The sequence below is a fragment of the Heteronotia binoei genome, unplaced genomic scaffold (genome assembly GCF_032191835.1).
Source record: "Heteronotia binoei isolate CCM8104 ecotype False Entrance Well unplaced genomic scaffold, APGP_CSIRO_Hbin_v1 ptg000668l, whole genome shotgun sequence".
Taxonomy (NCBI): domain Eukaryota; kingdom Metazoa; phylum Chordata; class Lepidosauria; order Squamata; family Gekkonidae; genus Heteronotia; species Heteronotia binoei.
In genome coordinates, this window is record NW_026800064.1 from 182,971 (window position 1) to 203,438 (window position 20,468).

At 46.0% G+C, this 20,468-nt stretch overlaps 1 protein-coding gene across 1 annotated transcript; it reads left to right on the forward strand.

Annotated features, from left to right (window-relative positions):
• The first annotated feature begins 1,876 nt into the window (after positions 1-1,876).
• Positions 1,877-17,962, forward strand: LOC132590762 (zinc finger protein 420-like). Its single transcript, XM_060263685.1, has 6 exons — positions 1,877-1,980; positions 4,778-4,907; positions 5,497-5,687; positions 9,133-9,262; positions 11,582-13,487; positions 17,956-17,962. Exons 1-6 carry the CDS (start codon positions 1,900-1,902, stop codon positions 17,960-17,962), a joined length of 2,445 nt encoding a protein of 814 aa, XP_060119668.1. The 5' UTR covers positions 1,877-1,899.
• Positions 17,963-20,468: the final 2,506 nt, after the last annotated feature.

Genomic DNA, 20,468 nt, shown 5'->3' on the forward strand with positions numbered 1-20,468 from the left:
TTGTCAGATAGTAAAGACTCCAGTAGCACCTTTAGGTCAACCAAATTTTATTGTAGTATAAGCTTTTGAGAAACACAGCTTTCTGTCAGATGCATAGAGGGTATGTAGAAACTGGTCAGAGATATATAGTTGGTAAGGGGAGGGGGTGCAGGAAGTGCAATCCAAGTTGAGGGTGACTGCTTCCTTATGATGATGATGATGATGATGATGATGATGAATGGAATACCTGAAAGGAAAAGGCACCAGCCAAAGCCCTATTCAATCCAAGTCTGAGTCAGATTTACATATGAATTACAATTCAGCAACTTTTGGTGGAAAGATGTTGGAAGGAAGTAAAATAGATGGTAAGGAGGAAGAAAGAGCTGCAAAGAAAGCAACTTTAACTTTAGATGCATTCTCCAAGCCATCATCTGGCCAGGTTTGGAAAAGTGATTTAAAAGAGAGATGCCTTCTGCAAGCCGGCCTATGGGGTAGTGGGGGCTTCAAGAGCCACACAATATGTGTGAAAGAGCCACATGTGGCTCCTGAGCCACAGTTTGGCCACCCCTGTCCTAGTAGATTGAAGTGTTCTCCCACTGGTTTCTGGATATTGCATTTTTAATGTCAGATTTGTGTCCATTTATTCTTTTGCATAAATGTTGGCTGGTTTGTCCTATGTACAGAGCAGAGGGGCATCATTGACACATGAGTGTGTATATCACATTTGAGGATGAGCAGATGTAAGAGCCAGCGATTGTGTGGTGGATGCCATTGGGTCCTGTGACCGTCATTTCTGGATGGATATGTGGGCAGAGTTGGCATCGGGGTCTGTTGCAGGGTCTGGTTCCTGTGTTGGTGACTCTGCTAGATGGGCCATGGTTGTTAGTGAGAAGTCAATTAAGGTTGGGGGGCTGTCTGTAGGCAAGGAGAGGTCTTCTACCCCGGGCTTGTGAGAGAGGGGCATCATTTTCTAGGTTGGGCTGTAGAACACTGATAGTAAGTTGGACTGATCTGAACTGGATCTGTCTGTCACAAAGTTCTTCCTAATGTTCAGCCAAAAACTCTTCTGGTTGAATTTCAACCCATTGGTTCTGAGTCAACTTTCTAGGGCAGGGGTGTCAAACATGCAGCCCGAGGGACAAATTAGGCCCCCGGAGGGGTCTGACGAAGCCCGTGAGCAACTCACTGTTGTCTGCTTCCTTCTCCCTGTCTTGCTTTCTTCTGCATCACAACTTGCTTTGCCAGGCTTACTCAATCGCACAGGAGCTACAGAGCAAAGCTCCTCCCTTGGAGAGGAAGTGGGGGAAGGAGAGCTAGCTTTTCAGGCTCTCTCAATTGCACAACAGAGCTACTGAGCCAAGCCTCTCTTCCTGCTGTTGGCTGAAGCTCAGCAAGCCAGTGAGGTGGAGTAGGCTGTGTGTGTGTTTGTCTGTGTCCTTTATAAAGCTTATATCTCCCTGACCTGGCATTACATTTTATGACACACATGGCATGGCCTGACAAAGTCAAGATCCAGTCCTCGCATCTCCTACTACCCGATTGGCTGGCTTGGAGAAGGCATTTGTCTCTTTAAATCACTTTTCCAAGCCAAGCTTTCCAACACTTGGAGAATGCAATTAAAGTTAAAGCCGCTTTCTTTCCACTTCTCTCTCCTTCCATCTATTTTCTTTCCTTCTTCCTTCCAGTCCCACGGCTTTCAAACATCTGACATTTATTCTATGCGGCTCTTATGTTAAGCAAGTTTGGCCAGCCCTACTTCACACGAACACAGCTGCCTGCCTGCATCTGTTCTGGGTCTGGTAGATGCAAGGAACTACATTTCCCAGAAGACCATGGGAGCAACAAAAAGGCCAAACATGCCTTTCTCAAGCACTGAAGGGGCCGGTTTTTCATCAAGCTGGAGAATGGAATTTGGGGAAGATGGAGTTTTGCAGTGCCTCACTCTTTTCTCATTTCCCCTGGCTGGAGGGAGAATTTGGGTTTTGCACATCTGCAGGAAAGGTGAGTTGAGGATTTCCTAAAACAGAATTTGGGAGGAGAGAGAAGAATCTGAGCAGGGAAGGAAGAGGAAGAAGTGGCCGGAGTGGGCCTCGAGAAAGAGACTTACCAGATAAGATCTGTGCACTGCGGGTGGGTAATCTATTCCACCTTTGCTGTCTGTGCTGCCCTCCACCTTCCTAGCTGCTTGGGGATAAACCATTGCTTCCATTGCAAAATACTAGACTCTGTGGCCAAACTGGAGCTTGGGAGCCAGATGTGGCTCTTTTGCACACATTGTGCAGCTCTCAAAGCCCCCACTGCCCCATTGGCTGGCTTGGGGAATGCATTTAAAGTTAAAGTTGCTTTCTTTCCACTTCTCTCTTCCCCATCTATTTGCCTGCCTCCCTTCCTCGTGGCTCTCAAACATCTGACATTCATGTCTTTTGGCTCTCAAACATCTGGCGTTTATTTTATGTAGCTCTTACATGAAGCAAGTTTGGCCACCCCTGCACTAGAGGGATTCTCTGTTGTTAATCTGAGCTAGAATGTTTCCATTCTCCATGTTTTTGGTATCATAACTCCCATGATCATCCTGAAGAAAGAGAGGGGCCATTTTTGAGGCTCCTCGTGTTCATTTCAGTATTATAGGTTCGGAAAAAAAAATTCTCCCCCAACTTTTTCTGTAAAAGGTCTGTTGAGAGCAGGACTGTATTTTGTAGTAAAATCCCAGCAGGAACTTATTTGCATATTAGGCCACACCACCAACCTCGCCATGGTTTCACAGGGGTTTTTTTGCAGGAAAAGCCCAACAGGCACTCATTTGCACACCCCCTGACACCAAACCAGCTGGAACTGCATTCCTGTGTGTTCCTGCTCAAAAAAAGCCCTGGTTGAGATGATACAGTAGCTTCCTTGCAGTTCAAGGGTGTGGTGCGCAAACGGCAGTCATTCCAACTGGAAAGGTCTCTGAAGTGGTCTGTTTATGCTGAATGTTCCGTGCCTTACATCTCTTGTGTATCAAACCTTGAGGATCACACAACCTGAAATGAGTAAGTTTGGGGTTTGTTTAAAAAAAAAGAGAGAGAAAGCAAAATATATGATGAGTATAATAAGGCCAGTTTAGTTTTACACACCCACAAATATTTAATGCAGAAACCTTCTCTGGAAACAGAATTTTCCAGTATTTCTGGGGTTAAATGTGCAAGATACACAGGGAGGGACGGTGGCTCAGTGGTAGAGCATCTGCTTGGTAAGCAGAAGGTCCCAGGTTCAATCCCTGGCATCTCCAAAAAAGGGTCCAGGCAAATAGGTGTGAAAAACCTCAGCTTGAGACCCTGGAGAGCCGCTGCCAGTCTGAGAAGACAATACTGAGTTTGATGGACCCAGGGTCTGATTCAGTATAAGGCAGCTTCACAGTGTTATAGTCAGGCCACGGGTTCAGCAGGAGCTCACAGGAGCACAGCTCCTGAACCTTTCTGAGGGTTCCTCCTCCTCCCCACCTTGCCCATTGAATAGTAGGTGCAGCTGCATAACAATCCCTGGATGAGCTCCACCACCTATTTTTCTACAAAATGACCCCTGGTTATAGTCAACAGTGTTATACGGTCAACTAGGGTTCTTTTGGTTTTTCATTGAACTAGACCAACCCAAGGGACTCCAAGCTTTATGCAGTTTTCTAAATTTGTATTTCTTACAGATATTCAGTATATAATCACCATCAGAAGCTGTGGGGAAACACATTAATATAATTTCCTTTGCCGTCAGTTCAGTTTGCATTCTTTTAATCAACTGAGGGGCAACTGGATCTGTCTTCCTTTCTGGAGTGCTCAGGGAGCGGCAGGCCTTGAATTCAGCAGGAGCTCACAGGAGCACAGCTCCTGAACCTTTTTGACGCCCCCCTCCTTCCCACCTACCTTTTCCATTGAATAGTAGGTGCAGCTGCATAACAATCCCTGGTTTAGGAGAGCATATATGAACATATGAAGCTGCCTTCTACTGAATCAGACCCTGGGTCCATCAAAGTCAGTATTGTCTACTCAGACTGGCAGCAGCTCTCCAGGGTCTCAAGCTGAGGTTTTTCATGCCTACTTTCCTGGACCTTTTTTAGTTGGAGATGCCGGGGATTGAACCTGGGACCTTCTGCTTACCAAGCAGATGCTCTACCACTGAGCCACCGTCCCTCCGTGCAGACAGACAGCCACCAGGGGCTTTGTCACACCCCCAGCAGCCCTCACTAACCCCTGGAGAAGCCCACACCACCCTTTCTCCACTTCTTATGTGATTTTGGGGGGTGGGTGGCTTGCTGGCCTTTTGACTGTTGGGGGAGGCAGCCAAGGAGAGCTCCAGGGTCTCTAGTCAGCCCAAGCAGGTGTCGCTCACCTGGGCTTCTCCTTTCTTGTGTCGAGTTGCTTTTGGCTGGTGGGGGGGGCAGCATATGCTAAAGAAGAAGACAACTGCAGATTTATACCTCGCCCTTCTCTCTGAATCAGAGACTCAGAGCGGCTTACAATCTCCTATATCTTCTCCCCCCACAACAGACACCCTGTGAGGTGGGTGGGGGTTGAGAGGGCTCTCACAGCAGCTGCCCTTTCAAGGACAACTCCTGCGATAGCTATGGCTAATCCAAGGCCATTCCAGCAGCTGTAAGTGGAGGAGTGGGGAATCAAACCCGGTTCTCCCAGATAAGAGTCTGCACATTTAACCACTACACCAAACTGGCGTAATGAGTTATGCTAATGAGCTCCACCACCTATTTTTCTACAAAACGATCCCTGGGGAGAGGAATCCATGATGAACTGGGACTTTTTTCCTCTTTCAGAGCTCCCCATTGTCCTTTGAGGAGGTAACCGTATTCTTCACAGAGGAGGAATGGGCTCTGCTGGATCAAAGCCAAAGAAAATTCTTCTGGGAAGTGATGGAGGAAAATTACAAGACTGTGGCCTCTCTGTGTAAGGCTCTTTCCCCTTTGATTATGAACATTGGAGAGAAGGGAGGAGGGTGGCATCTCCCCTTGGCCCTCCCAAATTTTAAGAACACAGTTCCACATCAGTTCCTTTTTGTTCTCATGGCATAAGGCTTTCCCTCAGTGACGAGATGTCAATAAAACAAAGTTTGAGTCCAGTGGCGCCTGTAAGACCAACGACATTTAATTCTAGGCGTAAGCTTTTGTGTGCATGTCTCTGAAGAAGTGTGCACACACATGAATCTTCTACCCAGAATTAAACTTTGTAGGCCTTAAAGGTGTCACTGGACTCAATCTTTGTTCCGTTGCTTCAAATCAACACAACTACCCACCTAAAGATGTTCATAGGGTAGCAAGTGGAAGGCGGCTTGGATCGCTGCTCTGAGGTAAGTTTTGTATTGAACCTGAAGAGGACAAAAATCACTGAAGCAGGAGGTTTCATAAACCAAGAAAGAAGATGTATTCATACATAAAAAAGGCTGCCCCACGCAGAGACAAATAAACAAGGAAACATTCTGTTCTAATTTCCCCAACACTTAAATTTTTTTTATTCCATTTGGGTGTTATTATTGCAGGGGACTACATTTCCCAGAAGGACTTGCAAGCATCATGGAGGTCAACCCTGCCTTTTCTAGGTGTCCACGGGGCAGTATTTCTTCGAGATGGAGACAGAAATGTATGGAATATAGAATTCCACAGGGCCTCTCTTCTTTCGTGTTTCTGCCAGCTGGTGGAAGAATTTGGCTTTTGCATGCCTGCAGGAAAGGTGAGTTTAGGATTTCCTCAGTAGTAGCTGGGCAAGAATAGGGGACAGAAGAGAAAATATGGGGGAACAGGAGCAGAGGAGGAAACGGTGGCTGGAGACTGCTTCTGCGTCAGTCATTACGTTGAAGAAAAATCCAGAGTAGCCATCAATTAAGAAACGACTAATCCCAAATCTCAGAATCATAGAGTTGGAAGGGGTTCCCCTGGGGTCATCTAGTCCAACCCCCTGCACAATGCAGGAAACTCACAAACACCTCCCCCTAAATACACAGGATCTTCATTGCTGTCAGATGCTCATCTAGCCTCTGTTTAAAAACCTCCAAGGAAGGAGAGCTCACCATCTCCCGAGGAAGCCTGTTCCACTGAAGAATTGCTCTAATGGTCAGGAAGATCTTCCTAATGTTGAGCCAGAAACTCTTGATTTAATTTCACCCCATTGGTTCTGGTCCTACCTTCTGGGGCCACAGAAAACAATTCTACACCATTTTCTATATCAGGGGTGGCCAACGGTAGCGCTCCAGATTTTTTTTGCCTACAACTCCCATCAGCCCCAGCCAATGGCCATGCTGGCTGGGGCTGATGGGAATTGTGGGCAAAAAACATCTGGAGAACTACCATTGGCCACCCCTGCTCTATTTGACAGTCCTTTAAGTACTTGAAGATGGTGATCATATCACCTCTCAGTCGCCACCTCTCCAGGCTAAACATCCCCAGCTCCTTCAACCTTTCCTCATAGGACCTGATCTCCAGACCCCTCACCATTTTCATCGCCTCCTCTGGACCCGTTCCAGCTTGTTTATATCCTTCTTAAAATGTGGTGCCCAAAACTGAACACAATACTCCAGGTGAGGTCTCACCAGAGCAGAGTAAATGTTTCCCCTCACTGACTAGATGAACTCTGCTCGAAGTCAATGCATAATCTGTTGGGTTAGAAAATAACAACAACAACAACAATAATAATAATACATTGAACACCCTCCCCACATCAAGGCAGACTTCTGGATATCTCAATTGTTTGGGCTTTGAAATTGAAACTCAGAAATGTAAACCGTTCTTTTAGAACAGAGTCTGGTCAGTGCTTGCTTGAGAGCAGCTGTACCACAAGGCTTTAGGGGAAAAGAACCAGACAGAGAGGTGTTTGCTAAGTTAAACTACTATACAGAGATGGCTACCAGACAGGAATGGCCCAGTCTCATCTAGAATTTTGCCACAGATGGTGTGGTAGCTTTAAACGGGGGTGGAATTCTAGCAGGAGCTCCTTTGCATATTAGGCCACACACCCCTGATGTAGCCAACCCTCCAAGAGCTTACAATTCTCTTTTTTGTAAGCTCTTGCAGGATTGGCTACAGCATGGGTGTATGGCCTAGTATGCAAAGGAGCTCCTGCTAGAATTCCTCCCCTACTTGCAGTTGAAGGACATATACAAACTGCTGTCATTCCTAGGCTTCCCAACCCGCCCTGGTGGTGGGGGACCTCCGAATTTGTGGCCTTCTCCCCCGCTCTCCAAAAATCCGGAAGCGGGGTGGGGGGAGTGGGGAGGAGAGAGCATGCTTGTAGGCATCATGTAGTTGTAGAGCTCCTGATCCGTTTGTAAAATGTATGCCTTTAAGGCTGCGTAGGAAACAGGAAACAGGAAGGGCTTCATTGGAAAGGGTCAATAATAGTTTCCATGGAGAACGGCCCCTCCCTTTCTTTTGCTTTCGTTTTCACAGCAAGGAAAATTCTGCAGGAAGAAGATCTGGTAAGTATTTGTGTGTGTGAGAGAGGGAGGGGGCAGGGGATTCCCTGGTTTGGAGGCCCTCCCCCCCCCCTTTAGAAAGCGTGTGGGGGGGAAATGTCTACTGGGCACTCTATTATTCCCTATGGAGAACGATTCCCATAGGGAATAATAGGGAATTGATCCGTGGGTATTGGGGGCTCTGGGGGGGGCTATTTTTTGAGGTAGAGGCACCACATTTTTAGTATAGCATCTAGTGCCTCTCCCCAAAATACCCCCCAAGTTTCAAAATGATTGGACCAGAGGGTCCAATTCTATGAGCCCCAAAAGATGGTGCCCCTATCCTTAATTATTTCCTATGGAAGAAAGGCATTTAATAATAATAATAATAATAATAATAATAATAATAATAATAATAATAATAATAATAATAATAATAATAATTTATTTTTATATCCCGCCCTCCCCCGCCAAGGCAGGCTCAGGGCAGCTGTCCCTTTAAATGTGATGGCCAGAACTCCCTTGGAGTTCAATTATGCTTGTCACACCCTTGTTCCTGGCTCCACCCCCAATGTCTCCTGGCTCCACCCCCAAAGTCCCCTGGCTCCGCCCCCAAAGTCCCCAGATTTTTCTTTAATTGGATTTGGCAACCCTAGTCATTCCACAGTGCACAAATACCTGGAAAGGTCTCTGAGGCAACAGGTTTGTGCTGGTGTTTTGTGCCGTGCATCTCTCACATATCAAGCCCCAATGATCACATGGTCTGGGGTGAATAGGCCTTTGGTTTGTCAGGTTAAAAACAGAACAAAAGACACATTGGCTTTAATTAGGGCTGTCTATATAGAAGTGGATGCAAGCTTTAGAGCAGGGGTCCCCAACCCCCGGGCTGGGGACCAGCACTGGGCCGCAGCCTGTTTGCAGTGGGCCATGCAGCCTCACCCCCCTCCCTCGTGGTGCCTCCTCCTCCCCCCATTTCCACCATTTTAAGGCCGAGGAAGGGAAGGAGGCAAGGGCAACATTGCTCACCGCTGTGGCGGCGGTTTTCCCATCGATCGGCTGGGGGAGGTCGGCCTGGGAGGCACTTCACGGTTCCTTCCCTGGCCTTAAAATGGTGAAAACGGTGGGAGGAGGTGGTGAAGTTGTGTGGGGAGGCAATGAAGGAGGGAGGAGGAAATGGGGGAGAAAAATGAGGGGAGGAGGAGGCGACAAGGCTGCACGGGAGCGGCGAAGGAGGGAGGAGGAAACGGGAGAAAAATGGGGGGAGGAGGAGGTGCCATGGGGGGCGGGGGGAGGCCGAATAGAGTGCCCCCACCCTGCCGGCCCTAGGGCCAGTCCTTGGGGCCAAAAAGGCTGGGGATCACCGCTTTAGAGTAAGACAGAAAGCCTTGCAGACCAAAATGTTTAAAGCAGAAACCTCCCCTCAAAGTGATATTTCTGGGGTTTAACATGCAAGGTAGTATCATGTCAGCTATACAGTCTATTTTTCCACCCACATTTGATGGATCTTGACCAAGAGAAGCCAGTTCTTTACAGTGGTCTGAGTTTATGTTTCTTTCAGAGTATTTTACCTGCCAGAAGTGGAAACAAACACTAATGCAATTCTCCTCACCATTGGTTTGATGTATTGCATGCTTTAATCAGTTGACTGGTTGATGGGATTTATTTTTCTTTCTTGAATGGTCAGGGCCAGAAACAGATGATCAAGTGGGCTGTATTTTCATCTTTCAGAGATCCCCAGTGTCCTTTAAGGAGGTAGTCGTGTCCTTCACGGAGGAGGAATGGGCCCTGCTGGATCCAAGCCAAAGAAGACTCTTCTGGGAAGTGATGGAGGAAAATTACAAGACTGTGGCCTCTCTAGGTAAAGTTCTTTTCCCTTCCGTTATGATCACGGAAGAGAAGGGATGGGGGTAGCATCTGTATTTGACCTTGTTTGATTTCAGGGTACACTTTCATTTGCCACAGAAGAAAGAACAGAGCTCCTACACCTGGGGAATCTTACAGCACCCCAAAAAGAAAGCATTAAATACTTTCGTGTCATGCTGTAAAGTGAAACCTGTGGATGAAGAGATGGGCAATATCTTGCTAGGTTGCTGCTTGGAAATTCCCGCAGCTCCTCTTTTCTTTTTCACATTTTCTGTTTTGATGTGGAGTGGCTCTCCTGAAGTCCTTTGTTTGAATGGATAAGGCTGATGGGGGGGGGAGGAGGAGAAGGAGAAGACCACAGATTTATACTCTGCCCTTCACTCTGAATCAGTGTCAGAGCAACTTACAATCTCCTTTATCTTCTTCCCCCACAACAGATATCTTGTAAGGTAGGTGGGGCTGAGAGACCTCTCCCAGAAGCTGCCCTTTCAAGGACAGCTCTGCGAGAGCTATGGCTAACCCAAGGCCATTCCAGCAACTACAAGTGGAGGAGTGGAGAATCAAACCCGGTCCTCCCTGATAGGAGTCTCCACACTTAACCACTACACCAAAGGCCTCATTGATTTCACTAGGGCAGAGAAGGGTCCCTTGCTCAGTGGCAGAGCTTCTGATCTGCATCCTGAAACTCCGTGGTTCAGTCCACGGCATTTATAAAGGGGGTTTTAGAGAGGAGGCTCTTTAGTTGCAGTGCTGAGTAAGGATCCCTGCCTGTGGCGCTTCTGAGGCACCATGCCTTGGAGTGGAATTGGATGAGCTTAATGGAAAGGGAGGGAGGGATGGGATGGGGAGGGATGGTGGCTCAGTGGTAGAGCATCTGCTTGGGAAGCAGAAGGTCCCAGGTTCAATCCCCGGCATCTCCAACTAAAAAAGGGTCCAGGCAAGTAGGTGTGAAAAAACCTCAGCTGAGACCCTGGAGAGCCACTGCCAGTCTGAGTAGACAATACTGACTTTGATGGACCAAGAGTCTGATTCAGTATAAGGCAGCTTCATATGTTCATATGAAAGTTCTAGGCAAAACTGGGTGGGGGAGAACATGGGAGCCAACTGTGAGGAAGGTGGTCAGCAAGAGAAGAGAAGCCAGGCAAGAGATGCTGCAGCCCCGTTCCAGGTGATGAGTTGGGATTTGGAAGGCAGCAGCACTTTTCCTCCTAACATTCTGCTCTTCCTTGGCCAGTTCAGAGCAAGTCCCAGTAGAAGCCAAGCCAGGCAAGGACCATGCTTGCATCCTCTTTTTTCCTCAAATCATCTGAGGAAATCAATGATGACCAGATGAATTGGAGGAGGGAATCCCTTTCTCTTTCCTGTTCTTCCATTCAGGGAATATCTCGGAAGTTTGGAAGAATGAGGAAGTGAACTTTGTCCTTTGTCCTCCCACCCCTCCCCCAGGACAGAAACTCTTCCACCTTCCTTCCCCTGGAAAAACAAAATGGGGGTTCTGTTTATTTAGCTGCAATGTAGAAAAATAAATTCCACACTCTGCCATCTGGGGTGTTGTAACTCCTCAGTGTAAGAGCCCCATGCTGCAGAGTGGTAAAGCTGCAATACTGCAGTCCAAAGCTCTGCTCAGGACCTGAGTTTGATCCCAGCAGAAGCTGGATTCAGGTAGCGGGCTCGAGGTTGACTCAGCCTTTCATCCTTCCGAGGTCAGTAAAATGAGTACCCAGCTTGCTGAGGGGAAAGTGTAGGGGAAGGCAATGGCAAGCCACCCCGTAAAAAGTCTGCTGTTAAAATGTTGGGAAAGCAACATCACCCCAGAGTTGGAAATGACTGGTGCTTGCACAGGAGACTACCTTTACCTTTTTAAACTCCTCAATGTACTTTTTTTCCAAAAAAATTTTTGTAAGCCCCATTTTGTTGAAAGATCGATCTTGTCTGTTTGTGTGTCTAATCTCTGAATTTAAATTTTTCCACATTTTATTTTTTATTTTAAATGATTTTAGTAACATTCAAGATTTTAAAAAGCATTATCTTCATGCTCTGTTTAACGTGTTCCCTGAATAAACACCAGAGAACATATTAACCTTAATGTGATCTCAAGAACAAGTTTCTACAACAGAAGCAATAAATCCCTTTCCTCTTACTTTTTCCACCCATTTCTTCTCTTTCAAGAAATCTGAGTGTGTGGTTAAACATTGCTGAAGTTTTTCCACACCCCAGGATCTAATTGTAGAAAATACCATTCACTACACACTTTACCTGTTAATCGTTGTTGATAACTTTCCATTCTTAATTGATTTGTATCTCTCTTTTACAGTGGGAGATGCGAGGGAGATGGTGAGTGAGAAGGAATCGAGAAGGAGAGTTGTGGAAAAAGGCATCACTCAGCAGATGGATGCAAGATCTAGGGGTGGAGTGGTAAAACAGAAGCAAAGAAAGGAACTGGTTTCCTGTCAGAGTAGAAATAAGTGTGACGTCTCAGCCCAAGATGAAACAGGAAAGAGAAATGCAAGGCATAATGATGCTGTGAATCAAAAAGGGTTCAGCCACAAATTCCATGATGATGTTAAAATATATCAGAAAGTTACAACATGCTGGAAAAAGTGTAAATGTATGGAATGTGGAAAGGGCTTTTCTCAGAATAGCACTCTAACTGCACATCAAAAAGTTCATAGAGGTGAGAAACCATATAAATGCTTGGATTGTGAAAAGTGCTTTTCTCGGAATGACCACCTAACTGTACATCAAAAAATTCATACAGGGAAGAAGCCATATAAATGCTTGGAGTGTGGAAAGTGCTTTTCTCTGAATGGCAGCCTAACTGCACATCAAAAGATTCATACAGGGGAGAAACCATATAAATGCTTGGAGTGTGGAAAGTGCTTTTCTCTGAATGGCTACCTAACTGCACATGAAAAGATTCACAGAGGGGAGAAGCCCTACAGATGCTTTGAGTGTGGAAAGTGTTTCTCTCAGAATTGCAACCTAACTACACATCAAAAGATTCATTCAAGAGAGAGGCCATATAAATGCTTGGAGTGCAGAAAGTGTTTCTCCCGGAATGGTGAACTAACTAGACATCAAAAGATTCACAGAGGGGAAAAACCATATAAATGCTTGGATTGTGGAAAGTGCTTTTCTCGGAATGACCACCTAACTGTACATCAAAAGATTCATATGGGGGAGAAACCATATAAATGCTTGGAGTGTGGAAAGTGCTTTTCTCTGAATGGCAGCCTAACTGCACATCAAAAGATTCATACAGGGGAGAAACCATATAAATGCTTGGAGTGTGGAATGTGCTTTTCACGAAATGGCTACCTAAGTGCACATGAAAAGATTCACAGAGCGGAGAAGCCCTACAAATGCTTTGAGTGTGGAAAGTGCTTCTCTCAGAATTGCAGCCTAATTACACATCAAAAGATTCATTCAAGCGTGAAACCATATAAATGCTTGGAGTGCAGAAAGTGTTTCTCCTGGAATGGTGAACTAACTAGACATCAAAAGATTCACACCAGGGAGAAACCATACAAATGCTTGGTGTGCGGAAATTGCTTCTCTCAGAATGGTCAGCTAACTGCCCATCAAAAAATTCACACAGGGGAGAAACTGTATAGATGCTTGGAGTGTGGAAAGTGTTTCTCTCAGAATGGCAACCTAACTACACATAAAAAGATCCACACAGGGGGAAAGCCTTATAAATGCTTGGAGTGTGGAAAGTGCTTCTTTCAGAATGGCAACCTTATTTCCCATCAAAAGATTCACACAGGGGAAAAACCATATAAATGCTTGGAATGCGGAAAGTGCTTCTCTCAGAATTGCAATCTAACTACACATCAAAAGATTCATACACAGGAGAAACCATATAAATGCTTGGAGTGTGGAAAGTGCTTCTCTCGGAATGGTGAACTAAGTAGACATCAAAAGATTCATACAGGGGAGAAACCGTATAAATGCTTGGAGTGTGGGAAGTGTTTCTCTCAGAATGGCAACCTAACTACACATAAAAAGATTCATACAGGGGAGAAGCCTTATAAATGCTTGGAGTGCGGAAAGTGCTTCTTTAAGAATGGCAACCTCATTTCCCATCAAAAGATTCACACAGGGGAAAAACCATACAAATGCTTGGAATGTGGAAAGTGCTTCTCTCGGAATACTCACCTAACTTCACATCAAAAGAGTCATAGAAGGAAGAAACTAGATAAACACTTGGAGTGTGGAAAGTGCCCCACTGGTGGACTTCCTAATGGCACCTGCTTTTTGGCCACTGTGTGACACCAAGTGTTGGACTGGATGCCATTAGTCTGATCCAACATGGCTTCTCTTATGTTCTTATGCCATTCTCACAATGGCAACGTAACTGTACTGTGGAGGTTCACACAGGGGAGATGCCATATAAATAACTGGAGTGTGGAGAGTGCTCTTCTTTCCATGACATCCTTAACTGGTCATGAAAAGTTTCACAAGGGAGATACCATATGAATAGTATAAATACAGCATGTTGCAATAATCCAGGGGTGGGGAGCCTCCATTCCGAGGGCCATATATGACCCTCGAGGTCACTTGGTGTGGCCCTCAGGGATTGCTGGACCGAACTGAGCCATGTGGCAGCCTCCCTGGGGCCTGGCTGGCCAGCCAGTATTGCTGCAGGGCCTGGAAAAGTTACTGTCACAGTTCAGTTTGCACTTGATTATCCCAGATGGTGTGGCCTAATATGCTAATGAGTGTGTGACCTAACATGCTAATATTAGGGGATGTGGTCTAATATGCTACTGAGTTCCTGCTGGGCTTTTTCTACAAAAAAGCCCTGGACCTATGCATTTGCCTAGGGTGGTGGGCAGGGTGTGTGTGTGTGTGTGTGCCAGATTAGGCTTTCCCTACATGACTTCAAATAGAAAAAACAATTATTTGCATTAATTTTGCTGGCCTGAATCATTCTCCCTTGGCGGAGTACTGTTGATAATGATGCGAATGATGTTATAAATATCCATATGGCCTTTGGCAGAAAAAAGGTTCCCCACCCCTGCAATAATCCAATCATGAGGATAATACTGTTATAAAGGTAAAGGTAGTCCCCTATGCAAGCATCAGTCGTCTCTGACTCTGGGGTGACATCGCATCATGACGTTTTCACGACAGACTTTTTTAAGGGGTGGTTTGCCATTGCCTTCCTCAGCCCTTCCTTCCTACACTTTCCCCCCAGCAAGCTGGGGACTCATTTTACCAACCTCGGAAGGATGGAAGGCTGAGTCAACCTTGAGCCGGCTACCTGAACCTAGCTTCCGCCAGGATAGAACTCAGGTCGTGAGCAGGGAGTTCGGACTGCAGATTAGTATACTGAATACTCTTCAATTCCTGCATATCTCTAAGCAACTGATCTGCCCATAAAAAGCAGAGTGGGTGTGGCAAAGACTGAAAGGCTGGTTTACAAAGAATGGGGGGAAAGAACAAACCTCTATGAACGGAATAAAACTGAGAGCTGAAATGGAGAAGGGCTGTGGCTCCATGGAAGAGCCTCTGCCTGGCATGCAGAAGATCCAAGGTAATAGATCAGGGGTGTCAGACTCATTTGTTATGAGGGCCGAATCTGACATAAATGAGATTTTGTCAGGCCGGGCCATGTATGTCATAAAATGTAATGCCAGCTAACAAGGATATAAACTTTATAGGGACACAGACAAACACAAAGGTTGGACTTCAGAAAGACAAACTTTGATAAACTTAGAACTATGCTGGGTAAAATCCCATGGACAGAAATACTTAGGAGGAAGAGGGTTCAGGAGGGGTGGGAGTTTCTTAAAAGCGAAATACTGAAAGCACAATCACAGACAATTCCAATGAGAAGAAAAAATGGAAAAAGCCTAAAGAAGCCAAAGTGGCTCCATAAACAGTTCTCTAAAGACTTGAGAAATAAAAAAGACTCCTTTAGGAATTGGAAGGAGAGCCTTATAACTAAGGATGAATATAAACAAATCAGTGCTTGTAGAGAAAAAGTTAGGAAAGCTAAAGCTCAGTATGAGCTTAGGCTGGCCAAAGATGCTAAAAACAACAAAAAAGGGTTCTTTTCTTATGTTCAGAGTAAGAAAAAGAGCAAGGACATGATAGGCCCATTGCGACGGCAAGAAAGTGAAATTGTAACAGGTAATGAAGAGAGGGCGGAATAGCTCAATACCTACTTTTCCTCAGTCTTCTCTTCTGACGGAAACGGTGCTCAGTATGGCAAAAACAGAACATATAAGGAGGGTATGACGTTCCAACCTAGGATCAGCATAAGGGTAGTACATAAACACCTAGTTTCTTCAAATGAAACTAAGTCCTCAGGGCCAGATGAATTGCATCCAAGGGTTCTAAAAGAGCTTGCGGATGTAATTTCTGAGCCTCTGACTATTATTTTTGAGAATTCTTGGAGAACAGGAGAGGTGCCGGAAGATTGGAGGCAGGCGAATGTTGTCCCCATCTTCAAGAAGGGGAAAAAAGAGGATCCGGGTAACTACCGACCTGTCAGCTTGACGTCTATACCTGGAAAAGTTTTAGAACAAATTATCAAACAGTCGGTCCTGGAACATTTAGAAAGAATGGATGTGATTACTAAGATCCAGCAAGGTTTTCTCAAGAACAAGTCATGTCAGACTAACCTGATCTCTTCTTTTGAGAAAGTGACCACCTTGCTGGATCAAGGGAATGCTGTAGACATTGTTTATCTTGATTTCAGTAAGGCTTTTTATAAGGTTCCACATACTATCCTTGTTGACAAGGTGGTAAAATGTGGTTTGGATCCTGTTACCGTTAGGTGGATCTGTAACCAGTTGACAGATCGCACCCAAAGAGTGCTTGTGAATGGTTCCTCATCCTCATCCAAGTGGAGTGCTTCAAAGATCTGTCCTGGGACCTGTTTTGTTCAACATCTTTATCAATGATTTGGATGAAGGAATAGAGGGAATGCTTATTAAATTTGCAGATGATCCTAAATTGGGAGGGGTTGCAAACACAGAAGACATAAACAGGATACAGGATGACCTTGACAGGCTGGAAAACTGGGCTAAAATCAATAAAATGAATTTTAGCAGGGATAAATGTAAAGTTTTGCATTTATGTAGGAAAAATCCAGTGCATGGTTATAGAATGGGGGAGACTTGTCTTAGTAGTAGTATGTGCAAAAAGGATCTAGGGGTTTTAGTGGATCATACACTGAACATGAGTCAACAGTGTGATGAGGTGGCTAAAAAGGCAAATGCAATTTTGGACTGTATCAACAGAAGTATCGTGTCCAGATCACATGATGTGATGGTATCGCTTTACTCTGCTCTAGTAAGACTTCACCTGGAGTATTGTGTTCAGTTTTGGGCACCACATTTTAAGAAGGATATAGACAAGCTGGAACGGATCCAGAGGAGGGCGACGAAGATAGTGAGGGGTGTGGAGACCAAGTCCTATGAGGAAAGGTTGAAGGAGCTGGGGATGTTTAGCCTGGAGAGGAGGCGGCTGAGAGGTGATAGGATCACCACCTTCAAGTACTTGCAGGGCTGTCATATAGAGGATGGTGTGGAATTGTTTTCTGTGGCCCCAGAAGGTAGGACCAGAACCAATGGGTTGAAATTAAATCAAGAGTTTCCAGCTCAACATTAGGAAGAACTTCCTGACCATTACAGCGATTCCTCAGTGGAACAGGCTTCCTCGGGAGGTGGTGGGCTCTTCTTCCTTGGAGGTTTTTAAACAGAGGCTAGATGGCCATCTGACAGCGATGAAGATCCTGTGAATTTAAGGGGAGGTGTTTGTGAGTTTCCTGAATTGTGCAGGGTGTTGGACTAGATGACCCTCGAGGTCCCTTCCAACTCTATGATTCTGTGATTTTTTAAAAGTTTAAAATAAAACATGCTTGAAACATTAGCACTTGTTGGTCTTAAAGGTGCTTTCTTTGTATCTCTTGCGTGCGAGCCAGGGAACTGGGCAAAGGAAGCTCTGGCTCTTTCCTTCCTTCCTCAGAGGACCAGGAGGGGGAGGAGCCTCAGCCTATAGAAGGAAGAAAAGCTCTGCTGTGTGATTGAGAGCCTGGCAAAGCAAGTTATTACTTCCCAAGGCAGGAGCCTCAGCCAATCGAGAAAATAGAGGCTTTGCTCTATAGCTTCTGTGTGATTGAACAGGCCTGGCAAAGCAAGCTGTGATGCAGAAGGAAGCAAGAGAGAGGGAGAAGGAAGCAGATGACAGCCAGTTGCTCAGGGGCCTAATAGGAGCCCTCCAAGGGCCTGATTCGGCCCCCAGGCCGCATGTTTGACACCCCTGTAGTAGATGATGAAAAAAACCCCTCTTTTGCTTGGAGAGCAACTTCCCGTCCAAGTAGACAATACTGACATGGATGGATCAACAATCTGATTCAGCATAAAGAAGTTTCAGAAAAGAAAGATCTGCCTTGAGCCCATTTACGGGAAAAGGCAGAATATAAGCCTACTAAATAAATAAAATAAAAATTGGTGTCTTGTGGAAAACAACATTAGAATACTCCATTACCCATTTAATTTACAAAACAATTATTCAGGAGGGCATTCTCATACCAGGAGCAGAACTCTGGGGTATAACAGATCATCTCAAAAAGGGATTTCTATGAGGAATAAGGTTTTCCCAGCCCCACTGCATTACTTGGGTTTTTAAAGAATCTTTGCTGTTAGATTCAGGTTTTGTTTTTTTTAATTGTAGTTTATAATTTGCTTGCGGATTTGCTGAATAGTTCATATCATGTGTGCAATCTGCATTGAGTCCCAGTGAGAAAGTTGGCCTGCAAATGAAGCTAGTGGTAACACAGAAATGCTGTCTGTCTCGTATACATAAGGAATATATCAAATATACAAGGAACAAACTGTATTACATATTCAAATCGGTAGTGGACCTACAAGTTTGCAATCACAAACAGAATTTGACAACTGCTCTTCACAACAAAGGTCCTTGTGAGGGCATCTCCAAGGCATCCATAAAAGCAGGTTTGTAGACATTGTGTGTGTATTTGTTAAGTGCTGTGAAGTCGTGTCCGCAGGGCTTTTTTTCGTAGCAGGAGCTCCTTTGCATATTAGGCCACACACCCCTGATGTAGCCAGTCCTCCTGGAGCTTACAGGGCTCTTCGTACGGGGCCTATGGTAAGCTCCAGGAGGACTGGCTGCATCAGGGGTGTGTAGTCTAATATGCAAAGGAGCTCCTGCTACAAAAACAGCCTTGCATGTCTGACTTATGACGACTCTATATAGGGCTTTTCTTGTAGAAAAAGCCTAGCAAGAACTCATTTGCATATTAGGCCACACCTCCTTATGCCACTATTGTTTTGCACAGGGCTTTGTGTAGAAAAAGCCCAGCAGAAACTCATTTGCATATTAGGCAACACTTCCTGACACTAAGCCAGCCGGAACTGCGTTCCTGTGTGTTCCTGCTAAAAAAAACACCTGACCCTATGAGTGACTACAGAAATAATAAGATGGGGCAGTTTGTAGAAAAATATAATATTGAAAAGGGCCCGGACCCGGACCCGGAAATTGCAGCTGGTGCAGAATGCCGCGGCCCGGCTGTTATTGGGCCTCCCAAGGTGGGGGCACATTCGGCCGGGTCTTCGGGCTCTGCACTGGCTTCCAATAATATACCGGGTCCGGTACAAGGTGCTGGTCATTACCTTTAAAGCCCTATATGGCCTGGGACCTGCCTACCTGAAGGACCGTCTCTCCCCACACGTTCCCCAGAGAGTACTGAGGTCTGGGACGCAAAACCTTCTCACCATCCCCGGGCCCAAAGAAGTCCGTCTCAAGACAACCAGAGACAGGGCCTTTTCTACAATGGCCCCCACATGGTGGAACCAGCTGCCGGAAGAGGTGAGGGCCCTGCGGGATCTTACTCAGTTCCGCAGGGCCTGTAAGACAAGCCTCTTCCGGCTAGCCTACGCCTGACTAGACTAATGTAGCTTATCAGACTTTAGTGAAATATACGGTATAGTTTTAATGTTAAAATTTTAAGGTTTTTAAATGCTTTGACTTTTTAATTGTAATAATTTTGCACTTTGTTTATTGTTTTATCGTTTGTTGTGAGCCGCCCTGAGCCATTTTATGGGAAGGGCGGGATATAAGTCATAGAATAAATAAATAAATAAATAAATAAATAGTTAACTCCTGATGAAGAAGCCATTGATTTCCCTGTTTTAGGAGACTTATAACAGCAATGGGGTTTAAATAACGCCAGCATACAGAAGTGGGAGCATATGGAGGACAGTGACGTAGGGTTGCCAAGTCCAATTCAAGAAATCTCTGGGGACTTTGGGGGTGGAGCCAGGAGACACTGGGGTGGAGCTAGGAGCAAGGGTGTGACAAGCATCACTGAACCCCAACGGGAGTTTTGGCCATCGCATTTCAAGGGACGGCACACCTTTTTAAATGTCTTCCTTCCCTCCACCCTCCCCTTCTCTGATTTCACCTCAGAGGCGGAGCGGAGCGGGCGATGCCGCTGCGCTGCTGCTGCCTCTTCTCCGCTTCACCGTAACTGCTCCGAGATGGGCTCAGGTTGAGCCCATCTCGGAGGAGCAGCTACGGTGAAGTGGAGAAGAGGTGGCAGCGCAGCGGCGTCGCCCGCTCCGCCTCTGAGGTGAAATCAGAAAAGGGGAGGGTGGAGGCAGGCCAGGAGCGTGGCGAGCCGCGAGTCCAGGTCCTAGAAGGACCCAGATTCGCAGCTCGCCACGCTCCTGGCCTGCCTCCATCCTCCCCTTCTCTGATTTTACCTCAGAGGCGGAGCAGGCAATGCCGTTGCACTGCTGCCGCCTCTTCTCTGGTTCACCTTAGCTGCTCCTCCGAGATGGGGCGGCTCGCCACGCTCCTTGGCACCGTTTTCCCCCTCCCCTGCTTCTGTTTTTTGGGAGAGCGGGGACGGAGGCTGTAAATCCTGGGATCCCCCGCCAGGGCGGGAGGTTTGGGAAGCCTACAGTGACGATTAGCACCCTCCGTTCTGCCCACCTCCCTCCAGAAGTTTCCTCTCCTCCCACTCCAGATATGCTCCAACAGTCTGAGAGAATTAACACAATTTGCAGGACACCATCAGGGACCTATTGGGGACAAATCTGTGCTGACTTCACCAGATCACCAAGTTGTCCTTTAGATACTTGCATTTTGTTCCCCTTAAAATCTTCTCCAGTATCTTCCCTGGGACAGAGGTCAGACTGACTGGCCTGTAGTTTCCTGGGTCA

Excerpts from the sequence above, each read along its gene's own strand:
- LOC132590762 (XM_060263685.1), top strand. The coding sequence starts at position 1,900 with ATGGAGTTTTGCAGTGCCTCACTCTTTTCTCATTTCCCCTGGCTGGAG. Across the intron at positions 5,688-9,132 it reads TTTGCATGCCTGCAGGAAAG|AGATCCCCAGTGTCCTTTAA; the intron begins GTGAGTTTAGGA and ends TTCATCTTTCAG. Across the intron at positions 9,263-11,581 it reads CAAGACTGTGGCCTCTCTAG|TGGGAGATGCGAGGGAGATG; the intron begins GTAAAGTTCTTT and ends TCTCTTTTACAG.